General features: G+C 64.0%; 2 protein-coding genes across 5 annotated transcripts in view; one reads left to right on the top strand and one right to left on the bottom strand.

Annotated features, from left to right (window-relative positions):
• Positions 1-16,803, top strand: part of GRAMD4 (GRAM domain containing 4) — a 72,463-nt gene extending 55,660 nt beyond the window's left edge. For 3 of the 4 annotated variants that reach the window (XM_049626537.1, XM_049626538.1, XM_049626539.1), the window contains 15 exons: positions 1,230-1,291; positions 3,130-3,262; positions 3,685-3,710; positions 4,213-4,304; positions 5,551-5,642; positions 6,548-6,596; positions 7,627-7,698; positions 8,145-8,188; positions 8,264-8,373; positions 9,909-10,063; positions 11,457-11,601; positions 12,280-12,373; positions 12,969-13,053; positions 13,877-13,945; positions 14,384-16,803. In XM_049626537.1, the coding sequence (XP_049482494.1) occupies positions 1,230-1,291; positions 3,130-3,262; positions 3,685-3,710; positions 4,213-4,304; positions 5,551-5,642; positions 6,548-6,596; positions 7,627-7,698; positions 8,145-8,188; positions 8,264-8,373; positions 9,909-10,063; positions 11,457-11,601; positions 12,280-12,373; positions 12,969-13,053; positions 13,877-13,945; positions 14,384-14,488 (1,333 nt within the window). In that variant the 3' untranslated portion in view covers positions 14,489-16,803. The remainder of the gene's footprint in view (positions 1-1,229; positions 1,292-3,129; positions 3,263-3,684; positions 3,711-4,212; positions 4,305-5,550; positions 5,643-6,547; positions 6,597-7,626; positions 7,699-8,144; positions 8,189-8,263; positions 8,374-9,908; positions 10,064-11,456; positions 11,602-12,279; positions 12,374-12,968; positions 13,054-13,876; positions 13,946-14,383) is intronic. The other variant, XM_049626536.1, reaches the window with a different exon arrangement.
• Positions 16,804-20,220: 3,417 nt separating this feature from the next.
• CERK (ceramide kinase) overlaps positions 20,221-22,164 on the bottom strand; it is a 47,674-nt gene continuing 45,730 nt past the window's right edge. Inside the window, exon 15 of the mRNA XM_049626540.1 lies at positions 20,221-22,021. The gene's annotated coding sequence lies outside the window, so the exon portion shown is untranslated. The remainder of the gene's footprint in view (positions 22,022-22,164) is intronic.

Raw genomic sequence — 22,164 nt, forward strand, 5'->3', positions numbered from 1 at the left:
CCCCTGTCGGTGGGAGCTCTGGGCGTGGACGGCTGTTTGGGCCGCCCGGCCCCCTCCTCCCTGGCCGTGGCTCCCTTCTCTGGGACTCCGCCTCTGTCTCGTGTGTTCCTCACCCACTGCCTAGTGAGGCTGCAGGCCTCGCCCACCCTGCCTGTCTCCCGTCCAGCTCGTCCCCTGCGCCTCCTGCTCCAGATTCCAGTCGCGGCTTTCAAGCCCGCGAACCAGGTCGGTTCACGGAAGCGTGGCGTGAAATCCCGTTACGTGAACAGAGCAGAAACCGCCCCCCGTCCTTCCCCGAAGCTGAGGGTCTCCCGGGCCTGGCATCTCTACCTTGAAAGAGTCCTCTGTGTTCCACCCCGCCCCCCAAGCCCCTGCTGAGTTCTGCCTGGGGCTCCACCCTCCCCACATCCTGGGGTCCCTGCTGGCCTGGGAGCCACAGGAACAGTGCGTTGCGGCCCGGCCAAAGCACCACCCGGGGGCTGGGGGCTGGGCCAGCTCCATCAGGCCCTTTGGCTGAAAGATCAGTAGTCAGGGTCTGGCAGGTGGACAGAACTCCAGGCGAGGGCTCTGAGGCCGGGGGACTGCCATGATCCGTTGTGGCCGGGCCGCAGGGACAGGAAGCCAGGCAGGTGGCTGGCACGGGCATCACCCAGCCTGTGGCCTTGCACGGGGCTTGCTGAGTACGTGCATCGATAAGTGTCTTTTCATTAGCATGCTAGTTAATTAGCGTAAGGGGTATTTATTCGGAACTTAATAAAGAAACAGATGTGTTAGGAGCGCCTGGGTGGCTCAGTCGGTTAAGTATCTGACCCTTCGGCTCAGCTCAGGATCTCACGGTCCAAGCCCCACATGGGGCTGTGCCGAGGGCGGAGCCTGCTTGGGATTCTGTCTCTCCCCCTCTCTGCCCCTCCCCCCGCGTACTTGCTCTCTCTCAAAATAAATAAATGAACTTAAAAAAAAGCAGATGTGTTAATAGGAGAGGAAAGGATTGCATGTTTATTAGTGATTACTCGGTTATTAAAAAAACAGCAAGAAAAGCGTGTCCGTCACGAACGCGACTCTGTGAGGCCTGGACGCCGTCGCAACGTCTGAGCCGTCAGGTCCCAGTGGAGCCCAGCTGCTGGGAAGGAACACTTGAGTGCGGTGGGCTCCCTGAGTGCCAGGACTTTGCAGAGCCCGGACTCGCTTGGAACTAACAGGACTCTTGCCCCTTCTCCCCTCCCTTTAAGAACCGAGGAGCAGACGGCCCAGCAGCCTCCGAAGGGGCAGGCCCAGGTCAATAACGGAGCAGGTAGGGCCCCCGTGGGCGGCCGGGCCGGGGTGGGGTGGGGGTTGGGCCCGTTCCTGGGCACACCTGCCCACGCGGGGTCTCCGTGCGTCGGGCCCCCGTGGGCGGCTCCGGTTGCGAGCTGGCGAGCGGTCACAGCAAATGAGATGTGATTTTATTGTTCTGTAAAGATGCCACACGGCACCCGCTCCAGCCCTTCCCGACCGAGGAGCGTCGTCCTCACACTGGCCTCTCGGCCACTGACCTGGGGGCCCCTCCCTGGGTCAGGACACAGAAGCCTCTTCTCTGCACCTCCCCGCCTGCCGAGCCCTGTTCTCTATCTCGCTCTACCCTTTGTCCTTCCTAACGATGTCCTGGGAGGAAATGGGATTTTCTGTCCAGCTGTCTAGGGATCTGACCCCGGGGTGGGCCTGGCCCTCCCATCTCCTGACGTAGGACCCGTTCCCATGGGCTGACCACTCGTGAGCACCCCCTCTGTGCTGGGAGCTCAGAGTCATGCTGGCAGGGCCTCGGGGTCAGGCCTGTCTCACATACAGCTCAGGGAACCGAGACCCAGGAGGGAAAGCCTCTTCAAGGGGCACCCGCCACGTGGAGGCCCAGACAGGTCCTGTCTTCCAGCGGGGACGTGCAGGTAGGCCGGTCCGGGTACAGGGCCGGCTGCTGTGCCCTGTCATCGTCTCCCCGGGCCCCTCCACGCTCAAGACCCGGGTTCCAAGCCAGGAGCGGCAGGAGAGACCCCGAGGTCCCGGCTGTGCACCGTGATTGATGAGTCCTCTGCACGCCTGGGGAGTGTCAGAGAAGTGAAGGGTGGAAAGACCCCAACGCTCTGGGTCCCCAGCCGAGGTCCACTCGGTAGCCCTCATCACCGGTGCGGTGTGTGGGCAGAGGGAGCGACAGTGGGAGGAGGGGACAGGTGCTCTGCGTGGTGCCCCCCCGCCCCGCAGCCAGCACGGAGGGGTCAGCAGCGCCCGAAGCCTGTCCAGGCTACAGGCCCGACGTAGACCTGGGGGTTGGCATACCGGAGCCTCCTGTCTGACTTCACGGTTTTAAAAAAAAGTTTCTGCATTTTTAAACGGCTGGAAAAAAATGAAAGGAATGTGGATTTCACAATTGAGCATCCATAGTGTGGTTTCATGGGGACGCAGGCGGTCCCACCGGGTCACGTACTGCCCGTGGCTGCTGTCCAGCCGTCCAGGTGGCTGTAGCATTCACTGCTTTGCCCACCTCTGCGTGCGCTGAGCACAGTCCTGCTCCAGGGAGGGGTGAGAGGCCCCCAGACGCTCCCCGTTCCTTTCCTCTCCGAGACCTCTGTTCCCTGTGCCTGGGCGGCCTCTGTGTGCACAGACCTGGCCCGGTAAGAGTGTCACGCGGGACCACGTCCCTGCCCTCCCTCTCCTTAATTGTGGCGGGACAGCGCCCCCTGCGGGTGACTCTGTGCGGAGCACTCAGGGTGCGTGGTTTCCTCCTGGTTTTCTGAATCTGTGAGGTGGGTCCCCTTCTGAAGGTCTTGGTCGTGGGGGGCAAAGGCCACGTCCTTCACTGGGGCCCCCACCAGGACACAACCCCTGGGCGCACACGTTCCCTGGCCGACCCTCAGGTCCACGGCGTCCCAGGGGGTGAGCCCCCAGCCAGAGAGAGAAAGGGAGGGCGACCCCGTCCCCGGGGGGGCGGGCCGTCTGCTGGGGCTGCAGCTGCTCCCCGGGAGGGGCGTGTGACAACAGAGACGCCACGGGATCCGCGGTGGCCGTGGCGGGCCTCGTGGCAGGAGCGGGTCAGGCTCGGCGTCAGGGTGTCCACGCCCCACTGTATCCGTGTTCCTGACCGGGAGCCCCTCCCCGCAGACCGGCGGAGACAGGGGCTGTGCCCCCGTGTCCAGAAGTGGTTCTACGAGAAGTTTGGGGAGTACGTGGAGGACTTCCGGTTCCAGCCCGAGGAGAGCACGGTGGAGACGGAGGAGCCCCTCAGCGCCCGGAGGTGGGGGCCTGCGGGGGGGAGGGGCCCTCGGGGGAGCCAGGCCAGCGCCCGGGGCGAAGCGACAAAGTGGCTGACGCCAGGGCTGGTCCCGGGGCACGGCCACGTGCCCTTCCCCACCGAGGGGGGAGGGGCGCGAGGCAGGCCCCCCCCCCCCCCCCCCCCCAGCTCAACACTCTGGGCTTCGTGACAAGGCGTGTGGGGACCATCGTCTCGGGGACTCAGGTTCTGGGACGTGGGCGGGAGACGAGGGGCAGCACCGTAGGTGACACCCCCCCCCCCAAGTTAGTGATCAGCAGTGAGCTGCACCTGGTGTGGGCCCCGCGTCCCAGGTCATGCTGTGCTCCCCGCGTGGCAGTGGAACATGGCGGTGGGGACGCGGCTGTGCAGGTGCTGGCACTCACCTCTCTCTCCCTCCCTCTTAGGTTGACGGAAAACATGAGGCGACTAAGTGAGTACCTAGCATGGCCGTGTGGGGCCAGGGTTCCTTAGGAACAAGGCTCCCGTCAGCAGCATGTCCAGCACCCCCCCCCCCCCCCCCCCCCCCCCCCCCCCGCCATCCATCTGGAGCAGGACAGGATGAGGCCAGCTCTGCCCGTCCCCAAGCTGGGCCTGGACGTGTCCCTCTAGGCCTGGAAGCCCCAGTGGAAAGCGGTGCTTCTCCAAGTATTGGCCAGGCCCCGGGCGATGACAGGCACCCCACCCCCCACCACCCCGGCTCCCTCTTTCTCCCGTGTGTGGCACAGGCGTGGGGGGGGAGCGGCCAGCTGGCGGCTTGCGCAGGGATGGTGCGCAGTAGGTGGCACCAGGGTGGCTGGGAGAGGCCAGCTGGCGGTCAGGTGCCCCAGGAATCCAGGTTGTTCGGGGCCCCCTGCACTCATGCCCCTTGCGCTGCTGGCTGCCCCCCGGGGTGTGCCTGAGTGCCGGCCTCACCGCGGTCGTTCTGTCCCCAGAGCGTGGTGCCAAACCCGTCACCAGCTTCGTGAAGAACCTCTCTGCCTTATCGGACTGGTACTCCGTCTACACGTCCGCCATCGCCTTCACCGTGAGTCCCCCGGGGTCAGAGACGGTCTGCCAGCCCCCCGGGCGGCCAGCGTGGTCTCCCAGCTGTCCCCAGGGACGCACTGCCCCTTAGCCGCTCTGGCTGTGCAGTGGGGACTGTGCTGCTACCCGGCCCTGGGTTGTCTTGAGGGCATTGCAGGGGAGGGGGAGCCCCAGACAACCCCCCGGGGCAGCACCTCAGGAACAGGCCTCTGTCCACACCTCCGTCTGCTCTCCTGGATGAGTCAGGGAGAGGCTGGTGAGGAGGCTTGTCTGCCCAGGGGCGACCGAGCTCCCTCCCACTGGGCACCTGGGGCTGGGGGAGGCTCCTGGCCTGGGGGCCCAGGTGGGCCTCTGCGAGCCCAGTCCTGGGGAAGGGGTGGGAGAGCAGTAGGCCGGCATCGCGGCCTGCTCTGGGCAAAGGGGACTCGGCCCCCTGGCCCGAATCGTCCTGCCGTAGCCGGCCCCAGCCCCGCGCAAGGAGACCCTTCCATCACTGGCAGGGGGACACAGGCCACCCACCTGCCTGCCAGGCACCATGGCCAGATAGGGGCAGCCCCATCTCTGCATTTTGGAAGGTTCTGAGGCTGCCCTAAAGCCCACAGCCCGGTGCCAGCCCCGGGGGGAGAAGGGCATTTTGCTCCTTTACAGAGAATAGGACTCGGACGCGGGGCCCCGGCCCCGCCTTCATCCCGGAGGCTCCCCCTTCACAGGCCCTTTGCCCCACGAGGCCTTTGATAGTGGTCCTGCCTGTGTGTTATCACCAAGAGACGTGCCCGCCATTCAGGCCCTCCTTCCTGGCCTCCTGTGCCTGAAACCCACTGCACTCCACTCTCTGCCCTGTCTGAACGTCTGTTGTGTGCCAGGCACATGGCACGTCGTGGGTTCTCAGCCAGCGGTCGGCCACCTCGCCTGGCCGTGCTGAGTCCTGGCGGGGCTTCGAGCTCTTCCCTGGGGAGCCGTACCTGGGGCCGGCAGGGACCCGTGCCCATCCCAAGCCACGTCCAGTAGCTGCCTCCCAGGGGCGCCCCCTCCCTGCACACCCAGAGCGGCCCTTGGTGCCACCCCTCGGAACCCCTGCTGAGAAAGCAGCTCTTCCTGGGGCCTCCCTGTCATGCACTCCCTCCTTTGGAGAGCCGCTGGGGGCCTGGGCGCCCACCTCCCATCGTGGTGTGGCGGGGCGGGGGGTTGGGGGGAAGGAGGAGGGGGTGGCCTGTCCGGGTGCCTGACCGTCTCCCTCCTATCCGCAGGTGTACATGAATGCCGTGTGGCATGGCTGGGCCATCCCCATGTTCTTATTTCTAGCAATTCTGAGGTTATCCCTCAATTACCTCATAGCCAGGTGAGCGTGCTGGTTTGCCCGTGTACGTGGAGGTGCCATCTCCCTGAGCCGGGGCCGCCTCGCACACAGGTGTCTGGGGGTAGTCCTGTGATGGGGCGGGGCTCCCGAGCCCCCAGGAGGATGCCCGCCCCCACCCGGCTCGCTGGAGCCAGCGGCGGGTGATTTTCGAGCTCCCCGGCGGCTCTTCCGGAAGGCCGGCGGGTGCCCGGGGGCAGCTGCCCCCGCTCAGTGATGGTATCCCAGGAGCCTTGACGGGGCTGCAGAGTCTTTGTGCCCTGGGGGAGGGGGGGGGTCCTGGCATTCAGAGTGAGGGTCCTTGCAATCACCAGCCCCAAGCAACATGCCCCGTCTTTCCTTCTCACCCTTGTGAGCACCTTCTGGGGGCTCCGTCGCGATACCCCTCGTCCCCAGGCTGCCTGCGGTTGCCCCAGCAGCGAGCGTCCCTGCAGAGGAGAGCCCCCGTGTTCCAGATTTGTACGCAGCCGTTCAAAAGTTCACACTTCCGCATACGAGTGTTCCTAGCATCTCGGTGCCTGCTTGAGTTGGTTCACTTGAAAATGTTTTTTGTAGGGAAGCAAATCTTTACGTACTCGTGAGGGTGTCCTCCGTGCCCAGGCGAGGCACGATCAGCTGAAGTACTTGCTGTTACTGCTGCGGTGACTTACTTTTGAAAGACCTGTCACTTCTGGGCCCCCGTGGGAGGGGCCGGTGAGGGTGACCTTGAATTGTCCATTCTCAAGAGCCAGGGGGCAGCCCTGGTGGGCACGGCAGCAGACGGCAGAGGGTCTCCGCAGCCCCTTCTGTCCCGCACTCCTTCCCGGTCGGGAGCACGGGGCTGGGGATCTGAGGTCCTCCCTCTAACGGCACCAGCTGTTAAAGGCCTGTGATTGTCTCCTCTTGACCAGGGGCTGGAGGATACAGTGGAGCATCGTGCCTGAAGTGTCTGAGCCCGTGGTAAGTCCTGGGAGGGCAAAGGTCTCGGTCTCCACCCGGTCAGGCCTCGACCCGTTGGCAGTGTGGGTTCCCTGAGGCCTCCAGCAGCAGCTGTGCGGATGCCCTGGGAGCCCTGCCTGGCAAGTCAAGGTCAGGGAGCGGAAAGCCAGCATCCCCGGGCACAGAGCCCTGGACGGCCACACTATGACCCCTTGCCGGCCGACACCCCAAGTGCCCCTTGCTGGCCCAGGCTTGGCGGCAGGGGAAGCAGGCCTGTCCTGACCCTTCCCAGCTGGGATGTGATCCGCTAGAGGGAGGTACGAAGGGGGCTGTCAAGGTGTCTCCCTGGACCAGTGGACGTGTAGAGCAGGGATCAGCAAGCTCGCGGCCCTCCATCTGATGTTATAAATAAAGTTTTATTGGCATGTAGCCGTTCCCTTTCATGTACACACTGCTGCGGATGCTTTGGGGCAGCAACGGCCGGGTTTAGTAGCTGTGGCAGGGACCGCGTGGCCCACGGAGCTACAGGTGTTTATTCTCTGGCCCGTTACAGAAAGTTCGCTGACCTGCTCCAGAGGGAGACTCTGGCCGTGGGGTGGAGCTGCAGGCATGGGCGGGAGCTGGCAGTAGGGGTGCTGGGTGCAATGGTGCCACAGGGGTCAGGGCTCGGCGAGGGAGTCTCGGGGGCGGCAGGCCTGTGCCTGCTGGGCCCCGGTGCCCAGGACGCCCTTGGGAGGCTCTGGTTGAATGAGCTCAGACAAACAGGATGAGGTCAGCCCCCGCCCCCCCCCCGCCTCAATTTCCCTTACTGCAAAGTGAGGGGCGGAGGGCTCTGTGCACGTTTGAAGACGACCCGTCAAGGTGCGATCCCTGCCGCTGCCCACCGCCCTCCCGGGCACCAGAGTGGTGGCTGCCAGGCCAGCCAGCCCATGCCGCGCGGGGGCAGCAGAGCGACCCTGTTCCCGGGGCTGGGAGGCCCCTGTGCTGTTCTTGTGACTCATTCCTCTGAGCTGCTCAGTTTCGGAGGACATTCTCTCCCGTCTGGCTGCAGGAGCCTCCAAAGGAGGACCTGACTGTGTCTGAGAAGTTCCAGCTCGTCCTGGATGTCGCCCAGAAAGCCCAGGTACTTCCCCCTCTCGGGCTCCGGTCTGGGGGCGCCTCTGTGCCAGCGTCGCCCAGCAGGGGCCCCCAGTGCCCCAGGCCTGGCTTGTCTGTTGTCAGCGGACCTGCCGTCAGCCTGCCCTTTGGCCCCGAGGCAGCACCCGAGACAACCCTGGTTGGTGGGAAGGCCCTCCCGGTCGAGGCTGTCGGCTGGCACCCTCTGGAGGGTGGAGCCCCTACCCGCCGTGCTGAGCTGTCTCCAGGAGGGGCGTGGCCCGGGACATCCGTGTCAGTGCGTCAGCCTGGGCTTTGCACCGGACCCGCCCCCCTGTCTTCGGCCCTCGAGTGGCTGTGTCACCTGGCCATGGCCACATGGGGGCTGGACCTCTCTGGCCGGCCCGTGAACCCAGCCCTCCTGACGTGGCCGTGTGGACGGGGACCTGTTGTGATTGTGGCTTCTCCGCACAGAACCTCTTTGGCAAGATGGCCGACATCCTGGAAAAGATCAAGAAGTGAGTGATGGGCCCCCAGCCCGCGGCCTCGGGGGTGTGGCCCGCCCCCCGGCTGAGCCCCGCTCTCCCTTCCAGCCTGTTCATGTGGGTCCAGCCTGAGATCACGCAGAAGCTGTACGTCGCTCTGTGGGCCGCCTTCCTCGCCTCCTGCTTCTTCCCCTACCGCCTGGTGGGACTGGCCCTGGGTAAGGAGGCGCCTTGTCCCGGGTCGGGGGTGAGTGTGGCACAGGGTGCCCGGGCTGCTTCCCACCAGAGCGCGTGCCACGTGCCTCCCGGAGGCCAGCTGTTCGTGCTCACTGGCTTTCCTCCCTCTGGGCCTCATCCGATGGCTTCTCATCAGCTGTTTACACGGGAGACATGAGGCCCATTGCACCCTAGACACGTGGCGGTTGTTTCTTAAATCAAGCTCACGCTCTACTCCCGAGTAGCTGGTAGACCCGAAGGCCCACAGGGGCCACGCGGGGTCAGGCCGAGGGAAGAGAGACATAGGGCTGGCGGGGGGGGTGTCGTGGGGAGCGGTGGCCTCCGTCCTGTGCGGGGCGGAGGCTCAGGCAGAGGGTGAGGTTTCGGAGGTTTGTTTTGTGCGGGTCCAGAATAGCCCTTGGCCGGGGTGGAGCGGGGAGAGCACTGAGGGGCATGGGGCAGGCGGGAGGGCCGGGCCTGTGGGGCCTTGGGCTGTGGTGGGACCTGTGGATGGACGGGATGGTCAGGGCGGGGTCGGGGTTTGTGCCGAACTGCTGGGCAGGTGATGTTGCTGTAGTGATAGTGAGGCACGAGGGATGGGGGGGGCGGGGGGGGGCAGCTGGAGGTGGGGCGTTGAGGGTTTTAATTCCAGGGCGGGGCGTGTGCAGAATCCAGGCCACAGATCTGGATGTGCAGGACGTGGCCTTTGTCCGTATTTGAAACCGTGGGGTGGCAGGAGGACTTGAACCCCTCATGGGTTCACTGGGACCCCTGCCCCCAGCCTCTGCAGGGCAGGGAGGAAGGTGTGGGCGTGTGTGGAGGCCGAGGCCGAGGCCATGGTCCTGAGGCTGCCCCTGGCCAGACCCTGACTCCTGACCTGTCTCGGGCCTTAGGGTCCCTGGCCTGGAGCGGGCACCGGCCCGGCTGCAGTGCACGGGTGGGGCTGGGTCCGAGCTGGGGCATCGAGCGCAGCGGCCACGTGGTTCGGGGGTCTCACGGAATGGGGGCCGTCCCCACCTGCCCGCGGCCCCCCAGCACGCCGCCGCAGCCCTGGTCTTTGGTTGGCGCTCTCCCTGCAGGCCTTGCCAGGAAAGCCAGGGCTGGCAGACGGCGTGGCCTTGGGGGAAGTGACTGGCACCAGCAAAAGTGAAATGCCCTCGGTGCCGTTTCTCAGGGGCCTGGGCCGGGGTGCGAACCCTCTGACCCCGAGTGGGAGCGGGCCCACCGGGTCAGAGGGCGGCAGGCCGGAGTGGGTCCCTTCATGTCATTCTCGGGGGTCGTAACTTGTTTGGGAGCTGGGTTGATTGGCAGCAGCCGGAGTGGACCCCCCTTCGGCCGGGGTCTCCTGGCCCTCTTGCTTCTCCTGCCCTGTGCCAGCCCGTCCTCCCCCCCCCCCCCCCCGGGTTCTGCGAGGCCCTCCGTGTGCCCTGGCGCTCTGTCCTCCGCGGGCCGGGGCGCGGGGCCGCCGTGCCGAGGGGACGGACGTGGCCACGGTTCTGGTCCCGGGTGGGATGGGACTGTGTCTTCCCGTCCCCAGGACTCTACGCCGGGATCAAGTTTTTCCTCATCGATTTCATCTTCAAACGCTGCCCGAGACTGCGAGCCAAATACGACACCCCCTACATCATCTGGAGGAGCCTGCCCACCGACCCGCAGCTCAAGGAGCGTTCCAACGCCGCCGTGTCTCGCCGGGTAGGCCGGGCCCGGGCCGCGGCTCCCAGGCCCCCCCGCTTGCCGCTCCCCGTGCACGGGGAGGCCAGCGTCTGTCCTGTGTTGTGGGGCCCTCGAAGCAGACACGGGGCTGTGGGGATTTCCCTGCCGCCCGGCACTGCTCGTTCGGACGGCCCACGAGCCCCGGGGTTGGAGGCCCCCACCCGCCGCAGGGCCCCTCAGGGCCCCTCCCACAGACTTGAGCCAGGCAGGCCCCCGGGGCCAAGGGCAGGCGCGGTACAGGATGTTGGTCGCGGCTACCCAGAGCCAGGGGCCTTGGGAGGAGGGACCCCTGGGGGCTGCTGTCCAGCCCTTCCCTTCCCCGGCTCTGAGGCTCAGGCCTACCTCGTGCCCACACGCCGGTACCGGGCCTGTTCTCGTTCACGGTGGAAAGCGTTTGTGGGTGTTGGGCCCTGCGTGCCCAAGTCGGGGCACAGAGGACCAGCTGGCCTAGGTGTTCTCCGTCTCGGATGGGGGGGGGGGGCGTTCGGGGTCTCGGGGAGGTCCAGGAAGCCTTCCTGAAGGAGGGGACTTGGATTTCTGAGTCTTGTGTGTAAGTGTCCTCTGAGGAGAAGGTGTCTGGTGACCCGCTGATGGGAGGGGAGCTCTGGGTCAGTGTGGGTCAGGCTCTAGGACAGCAAAGCCTGTTGGGAGCCCGGGCTCCTTATTAGGGGTGAAGCTTGTGTGTGTACGAGCAGCTGAGCCAGCAGACAGGCCCCGGTTGTGCAGGTGGGGGTGAGGCGGGCAGCCTGGCTCCCCGAGGGCATGGGAGGAGACGAGCGGTTCGTCCTAGCCCTGGGGTGGTTGGGGAGAAAAGGCCTTCATGGGGGTCGAGACCACTTAGTGCTGGCCAGTGTCCCGAGAGACTGAGGGGAGCCAGGGGGCAGGTTCCCTGGAGGAGGTGCTGCTTGCGGCTCTGCTCAACCTGTGTTTGTGACCTCACGTCACGGGGACCCCCTTTTTCTCTCGGTCCCACGTGTGTCTGTTGTCTCCTCTCTGGCCAGCCGCCAGGGCACGACTGGGTACGGTGTCCGTCTGGAAGCTGTGTCGTGACCATTTGACTTTTTAACGTTGCTTTCAATGGCCTGTCCCTCGACCACGTCCCGTTTCTCAAATGTGGAGAATGGGCTGCGTGCTCTGGGGGCGGGCTCAGCTCGGCCTTCGGGAATGGGGACCCTGCTGGGGAGACGGGGGTCTCCCCGCTGTGGTGGGGCTGTTCTGCCCTCGCGGGGTGAGGGGCGGCCCCTGGAGGGGCTCTTAGGGCACACGTGGCTGTGCCTCCTGTACGATGACAGCCGGCAAGGTGGGGGGGCTGCGCGCGCCCCAGTCCCTGCCGACCCGGCGTGGCTGATGGGCACGCGTGTGCTCTCGGCAGCTGCAGACGGCCTCCTCGCGGAGCTACGTGTCCAGCGCGCCCGCTGGCCTGAGCAAGGATGAGGACACCGGTCGCTGCCACGGTACCAAGAAAGGCAATTTCCACGAGATCTTCAACCTGACAGAGAACGAGCGGCCGCTGGCGGGTACGTGCGCGGAGTCCGTGACCCGCCCTGGCCTGGCGGGGGGGGGGGGGTGCGGCTGGCGCCTATGCTGGGGGCCCTCGGCAGCGACAGCCCCGGGGGCTCGGAGGGCTGCTCTGGGTGGGCAGGCGGGAGAGCCGGGTGTGCTCCTGGCCCACACGGGGCCCCCCCTTTCCCGCGGCAGATGGTTTAGCGGCAGAAATCCAGGGGGTCCCCCAGAGCGCGGCTCAGAGCCGTCCCCAGTTTGAGCGTCACCTGTGCTGCCCCGGTTCGCCCTGGCTGTGACCTGTCTGGAGAGCCGTGTGGTGGGAGGCAGCCGGGGGCACTGGTCCCGGGCCAGCCTCCCAGGAAGGGCCTGCCCTGAACTCCTGACCCGGTGGGCACCCAGGGAGCTGGGTTCTAGAACTGCCTGGCGGTCTGTAGCGTGTGGTGAGCAGCTGTGGAGGAAAGCCGTAGAGACCTGACCTTCGACCTCCTGGCCCCTCGTCCTGCAGACCCAGGATATGCAGACGTGCTTGCCAGGAAGGCGGGGGTCGGGGGGGCGCCCTACCTTCCTTCCTTCCTCCCGGGGCGTTACCCGGGGGTGGGGGGCGTGTGTCGGTGCGTCTTTGGGAAGCCCGGGGTGACGGGCTCCCACGGGGAGTGGGGGGGAGAGGTCACGGGCGCTTTCGTCCCCGCTAGTGTGCGAGAACGGCTGGCGCTGCTGCTTGATTAACCGGGACCGGAAGATGCCCACGGACTACATCCGCAACGGGGTCCTGTACGTGACGGAGAAGTGAGTGCCTCCGGGGACTGGGCCGCGGCCGCGCTGCGCTGGGTGCCGGGCCTCGAGGGGCGGGCCCGCGGCTGCACATGTTGCTCTGCTGTCGGGGAGAGGCTCTGCTTCTGCCCGAGAACGAGACCGGACGGAGAGCTGACCCCCGGGGGTGGGGGGAGGGGGGGCCCTCCGCCAGGTGTAGGGGCGGGAAGAGGGGCTCCGGCGTGGGATCTGTCCTCAGCCCCGCGGGCCCTCGGCCGCCCCGCCCTCGCACTCACGGCAGCGGCCACGGGCCACGCCTCCCTCTCTGCCCCTCGCTGAAGGGACAGGCCTCGGGGACATTCTTGGTTCTGGTTGGACAGCGAGAGGATGCCTGCCTGACATCCTTCTGACGTCAACCAGGTTCCGCGTAGGGCGGTGGGTTTAGTCTGTAAAAACTGGAAACTCTCTCTCCGAAAGTGAGGTTTTCTGTAAAAGGCCGGTGCGTGGTGACAGGTGGGAGGGGCCCTCTGGGGGTCGCCCTCGCCCCCTGGGGACTGTGGTGGCGGCAGCCTGGACGGGGCATCCCCGGTCAGTTGCTGGGCTGCGCCCCTGTTTCTTTCTCCCCCGCTAGTTACCTGTGCTTCGAAAGCTCCAAGTCCGGTTCTTCCAAGAGGAACAAAGTCATCAAGCTGGTGGACATCACAGACATCCAGAAGGTCGGTTGGGCCGCCTCCTCCCTTCTCCTCGCCCCTCCCGCGTCGGGAAGAGGAGGGCCGTAGGGCCGTGAAGCGGCTGGGCTCCCGCCGGGTGCCTTCACAGCGCCAGGCTGGTTCCAGCAGGGAGCTTTGCTGGCCTCGTTGCTGGCCACGGCAGGGCTCCCCTCCTGGAAGGCCTCCACGCAGAGCCCCCTGGGCTCCCGTCAGCGTCCGTGTGCCACGACGGGCCTCTCCCACCTCCTCACGGGTCTGCGCCGGGCGCCCTCCCCCAGATGGGTCAGGCCCCTGGGCCCCTGGAGCCACCGTGTATCTGCCCCGAGATGCTCCCCCTGCCTCGAGCGTTTCCTCAGCCGGTTTCCCTCGGGTGTGGTCACGTAGCGTGGGCGGGGTGCGTGTGGTCCCCGGGGAGGGCCCGACGCACGCCCTTGGTGGGGCCGGCCGGGTCCACCTGCTCCCCGTCTCCAGGGTCTCAGCGCGTAGGACGCGGGCCGGCCCGGGCTGTGGGGTGGACCCGGGCGCGTTGGTGTGTCAGGGGCACCCCGCTGGCTGTTGGGGCCCTGGGCCCTCCGCGCCTCCCCGCTGGGGCGTTCCGCTCGTGCGGTGCCCCGCAGGGAGACCCTGTGTCGCTTGGGCCCTTCCGGGAGGGGGCGGGAGGGGGCGTTCGCAAGTCTGGGTTCTCAGTCATGAGGTCCGTCTGTCTTCTTGTGGCCAGGAAGGCCGGGGCTCCGTGGGGCTTGGTGTCCGTGGGCCCCGGGGCATGGGGACAGGCTTGGCCCTGGTCCTGGCAGGGGCCCGTGGTGACAGTGTGCTGTCGTCCCCTCAGTACAAGGTCCTCTCTGTCCTCCCGGGGTCAGGCATGGGGATTGCCGTGTCAACGCCATCAACCCAGAAAGTAAGTGCTGGGTGGGAAGTCGGGGAGCCTGGGGTGGGCTGGGGGCTGCGGCCATAAGGGGCCTGAGGGGCGCCCCCCCTTCCCTCCCTCCTTCCCTCCCTCCTTCCCTCCCTCCTTCCCTCCCTCCTTCCCTCCCTCCTTCCCTCCCTCCTTCCCTCCCTCCTTCCCTCCCTCCTTCCCTCCCCACGGCCGCAGGAGCCCTACTGCTCTCTCCAGTGTGGGTCAGGTGGGGGCTGAGGCCCGCAGCGGGGGAGGGTGAGCCGGGGATCCCCCTAAAGGCTGGGGGCCCGGCCTCTCGGTGGAGGGGGGGGGTCTGCCCTTCAGCACCAGACCCTGAGGGGCTCTGCTAGGACCTGGCCTGGGGCCAGGCAGGGCCTGTGTTGGGGGCGGTCCTCCTGGCTGGGTGCCGGGCCACCCACCGCCTTTCCTCCCCGCCAGCCGCTGGTGTTTGGTGCCATGGTGCATAGAGACGAGGCCTTCGAGACCATTTTCAGCCAGTACATGAAAATCACAGCAGCAGCCGCGTCTGGTAGTGACAGCTAGTGTCCGTTCTTCCGGGATGTTGCTGGAAGGTTTTTTGTTGTTGTTGCTGTTGTTGTTGTTCTCTTTGGTTTCTTGTTTGTCCGTTTGTTTTTTTAACAATTTGATAGTGGAAAAACTTTGGACATCCTCCTGATCTTTTGCAATAATTCCCCTCGATCTGTGGTTTCTATTGTGTTTACCCTGCGTCTTACGGACCCTTCACGCAGGGGTTGGGGCCCGCAGACAGCGCCAGCCCATCTGACGGGTGAGGCGTGTCCCACGACCGCGTGGACACGGAGGCAGGGGATCGTCGGAGGCCTGTGGAACGGAGGACACGCGGGACGCGCCGGCCCCAGCCACCGCCGAGCGCAGCGGCTGTTTCTGAGCCCCCGCCTGGCCAGAGCCCCCACGCCAGCCGCGCACCCAGCCCTCCGGAGGCCGAAGCTCTTCCACACCAGAAGCCATAGCTAAGGAACAAGCCCTCCCTCCTCCTGGGGGTGAAGGACGTCGGTGGCGAGCAGCTCAGAGGCCCCTTCACCGACCGGACCGCCGGGAACGGGTCGTGCGCTTTCCTCTGGCGAGACCCCCAGCTGCGCGTCCTCAGGGCGCGATCTGGGCCGGGGGTGCGGCCCGTCCGGCTTCAGCTCTGTGCTGCCCTTCGTGGGGGAAGCGAGGCTGGCTGGGCCGGGCCCCCCCCCCGCCCCCCAGTCCTGACGAGCCCCCGGGAGTCCCGGGCGTGGTAACCGATGAGGATACAGAGTGATGTGCCCTAGAAGCACATCTTTTTAACGCTTTGCCCTTTGGAGAGCCCCGCAGAACGCGTCCCAAGACCTTTGGGGGCACCCCAAGCCGTGGTTGCTCTCAGACGGATATCAGCCGCTGCGTGGCTGGCGCTGGCCTCCGGACGAGGGAGGGGGTTCTGGGGTGGGTGGGGGTGGACAGGAGCGGCCGGGCTTGCAGCCGGTCCACCCGGGGATCCGTACGGGGATGCTCCGGAGGGCACCGGCTCGGGGGAGTGGCCGTGAGCGGAGCCCGGAGGTTTGGGGCCGGACGGTCTGCACCCCTGACGTCCGACGGTGTCCCGGTGGGCACACAGCTGTGCTGGCACACGCTCGGGGGGGGTGAGGGTGAGCTGGCACCGGTCTGCACCCCCCCACCCCCGACGCCTGGGGAAGCCGGCGCTCCTGTGGCGGAGGCGGGGGGCGGGGGTGGTGCCGTGTGGGGACAGGCCTGTGACGTCTGTGAAGGACAGGCTGAGATCGTGGCGGTCAGCGCACTTCCGACTCGACTACTCCAGCTCCTTGGCTTGTCCTGAGTCCTTTTGGGGGTCACTGGGATTGTTTTTTGAAGAAACAGAAGATTATATTTTTTACAGAGAGCAAGCTGTTTTTCTTATTTTTGTATCATTTTTCAGATGTAATTTTTACCTTTGCTCTAATCCTAATTTGCTGGTTTGGGTGAGACCCGGTGGCATCGCTCACGTTCCCCCCCCCCCCCCCCTTCCCAGGGGACCGTAGGGCCACGCTCCAGGGCCCGGGCAGCGCCTCCGGGGGGCCCAGTCGACCAGCCTGATGAAGCACACCCCCGACCCAGTCGGTGAGATCTGAGGGCGCCCGTGGCACCCACCAGCTCCAGCCGTGCTGTTGGCGGGACCCTGCGGGCCGCCCTTCCATAACAATGGAGGCAGAGCCCGCCGTAAACCTTGGCTTTGGCTGCCACACAGCTGGACCGGCTCTCGTGGCCCCGTGGAGGTTTAGGGCACACCTGGGGACCCCCCCCCCCCCCGGCAGATCGATCCTCAGTGCCCGAGGCACATGGGGACAGGCTGCAGGGCGACCCCCGGGGCCGTCAAGGGGTCGGTGTGTGGCCTGTCCACGGGGTGGCCTCGCCCTCTTCGGCAGAGGGGGTGGTTTGGTTTGAGTCCCTTTTGAGGAGAAAGGGAGATGAAAACTGACCACGTGCCGAGCGCGGCCCCGGGGGGCACCGGGTTCTGTGGGCGCCCAGGCCCTGCCGGGAGGAAGGCGGGCCCGCCGCGGGCTCCGGGCCTCCTGGCAGAGCGAGCCGTCGTTTCTATCGAATTGTGTAAATCTGGGCAGATACTGCGTTTCTATGACTGATCACTGAACTAGAAGGAATGTTACATTTTCTACGTCTGAAGCTTGAGTCTATTTTGGATCTGTAAATAGTCGTTACTGCTGTCATTTTTGTTCAACGAAAGGATTGTACTGTATGAAGAACCAATGAAAAATCCCCTGTAACATTTTTTTAAGAAAACTTCGTTTGTTTAAAGAAGTCTTGTATAAATTATAATTTTTATTTAAATAAACCTGAAATGCTTTGTGCTCAGGGGAGCGGTGGGGGCGGGAAGGGGGCTGCGCTTGGCTTTCCTGGCAGAGCCCGAGTGCGTCACAGGCAGCGGGAGCCCAGGAATCCCGCGGCCACCAGGGCACTGGAGGGTACTGGGGGTTTGGGGCTCCACAGCTGTCTTGGTGACCGCGGGGGGTGGGGTGGGTGCCCGGGGAGCGGGCTGTGGGATGGGGCCACGAAGGAGGGTCCCAGGGGCCCGGGGACATCGAGGAGCTGGGGGGAGCAGGGTGCAGGGCCCCAGGTTCTAGAAGGAGACTGTAGGCCAGTGGGGCCGGCAGCTTGCAGGTTGGGGCGTCCCGGGCCCGGCACCGGGTGGCAGTGGGTGGTGGGACCATCACTGCAGGGCTGCGGGGGAGCCTGGGGAAGGAACGGAAGCGGCACCTCGGGTTTGGGGTGCGCGCCCTGGGCGTGACCTCACTGGGAGGGGTGGGCGTCTCTGGGGCCCTCCCCTGGGGTCTGAGGCTGAGAGGTGGGGGGACTTGAGGACCCCGGGCAGAGGGATCCCCAGTGGCACCTGTGGCTTGGCCGATCCAGACACTGACCCTGGAGACAGAGGGATGCAGGAACCGGGCCGACTTCTGAACCCGCCGCAGTCCCGCACCGAGCTGAGCTGCACACGACTGAGGGCGTCCAGCCCCCAGCGCCCCAAGCCCACAGGAGCCCGCGGGAGGCAGAGACCCACCCAGCTCCCACCAGGTGAGCTGGAGCTGGACAGAAACCAGGTCTGATGGGCCAGCTCTGCCCCCAGAGGTGTGGCCTTGTGTCCTGCCTCCATCCACCTGTTCGTCCGGCCATCTCCCCATCCATCTGCTGCAGGCACTGTCCGAGGGGCTGGGACGTAGCCGTGAAGGGCCAGTGGTCCCTGGGAATCCCCGTGCCGTCCCCCAACCCGACTCTCCTGACAGCAAGAGAGGGCTTGCCTAGCCCCAGAGCCCCCGCTCGCCCCTCTGCAGCACAGCTCGACAGGACGGTCCCTGCGAGCGCCCGGCCCTGGGGGGACACCTGGTCTCCGGAGGCAGAAGGGTGAGGAGGGATCCGAGCCCAGGGTGTGGGCGGCACAGGCCCCACCCACCCTCGCTGGTGGGGCTCCGGGTTCTACGTCTGTTTTCCTATTTGATGTGCCAGTAAACCAGCACAGAGCTGCCTGATCATGACTGAAAACTTTGCTGACTGTATTTCAGCGTGGTGGGTTTCCTTTGGGGGCCTGGACCCTGCATTTCGCAGCAGCACTCCGGAGAGGCCGTCTCTGGCTTCACCTGGGGGTCCGTGAAGCCAAAAAAGGCGACTTGGTGCCCCTGTAGTACTTGGCCTTTGTTCTTGGAGAGATCGAGCCCCTGCAGTGCTCCTTCTGGCTGCAGATCGGGTGGGGAGGGTCCGGGGACGGAGGAGACAGGAACACAGAGTCATCTGTTAACGGTCTTGTTCAGGCGGGCTTCCCTTCACGGGACCCGCCGTTTCTTCTGTAACAGCATCTAGCGAGCGAGTCTCAGGACCGTGTGAGTAAATGCGAGGGCCACACGTGGCCTGGGGGGCTGTCACCACGCGGTCAGGAGCCAAAGGTGGTGATTCTGTTCACCCACAGAAACCAACACGTGGAGCTGACTCCGAACACGTCTGCTGTTTCGGAGGCTGGAGTGAGGGGTCGGCTACTTGGGGTGTGATGGCCCTGAAGGCTGCGGGAGATTCAGGGGGCAGCCGCTGCCCGCGAGGTGAGGAAGGATCCAGAAGACCCTGTCCTGTGCGGGGGTGTGTGGGGAAGCCCCCAGAACCCACCGGAGCAGGGAAGCCCGCCCCTTCCTTCTGCAGGGTCCTGGACCCTGCTCCCTTAGAGGCACTGTTGTCCCTTCTGTCCCTAGCAGTCCGAGCTGGTGCAGACAGGGGGACCCGAAACGTGTAAGGTCGTAAAGGCATCTCCTCGAGGACTCCTGCGGGTAGGTGATGGGACTGGGGAAACCCCAGGTCTACAGCTAAGTTGTCACACGAGGCACGTTTTCTGGACACCGTGTGGTACATTAAAAAAAAATCCCATTTTTATGTAAAATAAAAAATTTTTTAGGAGGTAACAGCCCCCAAATACGTTTTTTAGGAATATATCTAAACAGAATGAAAAGAGACTTCAGGGAAAATTCTAAAGCTGTTGAAAGACCTGAGCGAGGACCCTTCTAAATGGCAACGAGTGCAGCGTTCGCACGCCGGGAAGTTCAGTTCCGTGATGAAAACGTCTCAAAACGTGCGGAATGAGGAAGTTACAGAAGATAGCACGCGGTGGGTTTCCTTTCACACAATGAGCGAAGTGCGTGGGACTGAACCATGTGCCTGAGCCTCTGAGCCCTCAGGAAGGAAAACCCCGCTACCGCCCGCTGGGGCTCAGCAGCCGTGTCCTGTCCTGCCAGATAAGCCGACGGGAGGTGGATGGACGGGAGGAAGGACACAGTGCTTTTATTTGATGATGTTTAGTTCATGCGAAGTCCCACGGAGGTGGTTAAACCCGGGGCTTATGTAGCATTTAGCAAGAGGACGCTTAACTTTGTCAAGAAGTGACAAGAGGACACCAGGGTTTGGGAGGGGGCCGCCTGGGTGGCTCAGTCGATGGAGCGTCTGACTTCAGCTCGGGTCACAAATCTTGAGGTTTGTGAGTTCAAGCCCCATGTTGGGCTGCTATCAGCCCAGAGCCTGCTTAGGATCCTGTCTCGCTCATCCCCCCCCAAAAAAAAAAAAAAAAAAAAAAAAAAAGGAAGGAAAGGGGTTTGGGCTTCTAAGGTAACATGACTTTACTGGGGAATTTTTTTTTTAACGTTTATTCATTTATGTAATAATTTATTTTTTGAGAGAGAGTGCACGTGTGTGCACAAGTGGGGGAGGGGCAGAAAGAGAGGGACACAGAATCCGAAGCGGGCTCCAGGCTCTGAGCCGTCAGCACAGAGCCCGACGCGGGGCTCGAACTCACGAACCGTGAGACCGTGACCTGAGCCGAAGTGGGCCACTTAACCGAGCCACCCGGGCGCCCCCTACTGGGGAATTTTGTGTGGGAAATGATGGAAGATTTAGGCTTGTGCAGACCCACCTCCCCAGCGGTAGACGCAGTGGACGGGGTTCTGCTCCCGGAAGCGGAAGCGGAAGCGGAAGCGGAGAGGAGGGCACACCTTCTCGAGGGGAAGTTTATGCCCCACTTTTAGCGGGGACGGGGCGGGCGGGGGGCAGGAAGCTCCTTCTGCATTTGCGGCCTGATGGTCTTCGGCTCAAAACAATCCTATGCCAAAGTGTGTGTTGTGTGCGTCCCCTCCCCTCACACGGACAAAGGGAACAGCACACTGCAGACAGTCACCTCTGTGGAGGGGCGGGGAGGGGAGGGGTCAGCCCATAAGGACACACAGGGACTCTGGGCCTGGCCGGTAGGTAACGCCGTCGTTCATTTTATTCTTGCTCTTTCTTTAAATTGTACATAGGTGTTTTCACAAAACATGCTCCGCTTTGAAAATAACAGGAATTTATAAAAGAAAAAAAAATTCTGCCCAACGTAACTTTATTTCTGTCTTCTCAAACGTGTCAGAGCAAATATGCCGTTTTCTAATCTCGAAACCCGCAAGATTAAAAGAAAATGAAGCCACCTCTTCCATCGGTCCTGCCCCGTTACACGAGATTGTACAAGGAACAAAGTCGAGCCTGCCCGCCGAGCAGGTGCAGCTTCCGAGGTTCCTCCTTGGTAGTCAGAACAAGCAGGAAACGGGTCAGGCATAACTACCGCCACGGTTTTTTGCACCAATGAGTCACACAGGAAGTTAAAGCCTAGACTAATCCTAGATGATCCTAAGTCCTCACTAACCAGCTGTCAGTTCTGACGTGCACATGTTGGGGCTCCATCTGGGGCCTTCGTGAGATCAGAACCCCCTGCCCACATGGGAATGTCTGGAAAGTACTTCCATCCCGTGTAGAGATTATCAAGGAGTGCTGGGGGGTGTTCACACAACCACACGCACCCTAAGAACCGTCCCAAGGCCTGTGATGTCGGCACAAGGTCAGCCCCTCCGGGAACCGTGTGGCTCGCTTTCTCGGTGAACGTGAACTGCGGACTCCGGCCTGGACTGTTTTTCTAAAACCGGCAGTGGACTTCAGACCAGTACTGTTTTAGGAAACCTCAAGTAACACAATCCACAGAGCGGCTGTGGGCGGCCGGGAGCCCCGCTGGGGAGGCCCTCGCGCCCCTGCTCAGACCTGCCAGTCCTGGGTCTGGTTTCTTCCAACCAGCAGCAGGCACTGAGAATTAGTTTTCATACCCAGACTTTTCACCCACCCGCTAATCATTAAAACTTCGGATTCGCACAATCGCTTGATAATGTGATCTTATTAAAATAAAAAAGCCAGTTAAAGCTACCCTTTTTGTCTGACCTGGGATTGAATGATAAAATAGGAAATTTCATGTATACTTCAAAATATAAATGCTGCAAGTAAATTCTAAAAATATATGATGTCTGTTAATGCTAAAATGACTACTTGTGCCTATGTGAGGTCAAGGGCACTCATAAAGCACATGACGGCTTGTGAACCGCCTCTTTTAACAGGCTTCCTCTCTCTTTGCAAACCAGAGTTCAAGCCTCATCTTGTATTTCAAATAAAGCTATTTTCGATGCATCTCCCATATAGCCAAGCATGAATACAAAGGAAATGGGGCCACAAGCATGCACGAGGGCCACCCCAGGGCCGGTGGCCATGCCTGCAGGGAAGCGCCAGCCACCTGTAGGGAACCCCCGGCCTTTGCAGGGAACCCTGGCCGCCTGTAGGGAACCCCCGGCCACTGCAGGGAACCCCTGGCTGCCTGTGAGGAACCCCGGTCACTGCAGGGAACCCCTGGCTGCCTGTAGGGAACCCCTGCCGCTGTAGGGAACACCCGGCTGCCTGTAGGGAACCCCCGGCCGCTGCAGGGAACCCTGGCTGCCTGTAAGGAACCCCTGGCCGCTGCAGGGAACCCCCGGTCACTGCAGGGAACCCTGGCTGCCTGTAAGGAACCCCCGGCCGCTGCAGGGAACCCCTGGCCTCCTGTAGGGAACCCCTAGCCACTGCAGGGAACCCTGGCCGCTGCAGGGAACCCTGGCCGCTGCAGGGAACCCCTGGCCGCATGTAGGGAACCCCCGGACGCCTGTAGGGAACCCCCGGCTGCCTGTAGGGAACCCCTGGCCGCTGCAGGGAACCCTGGCTGCTGCAGGGAACCCCTGGCCTCCTGTAGGTTGGAACCCCTGGCTGCTGCAGGGAACCCCTGGCCGCCTGTAGGTTGGAACCCCTGGCTGCCTGCAGGGAACCCTGGCCGCTGCAGGGAATCCTGGCCGCTGCAGGGA

Source organism: Panthera uncia, chromosome B4, assembly GCF_023721935.1.
Source record: "Panthera uncia isolate 11264 chromosome B4, Puncia_PCG_1.0, whole genome shotgun sequence".
In the NCBI taxonomy this organism is placed as follows: Eukaryota; Metazoa; Chordata; class Mammalia; order Carnivora; family Felidae; genus Panthera; species Panthera uncia.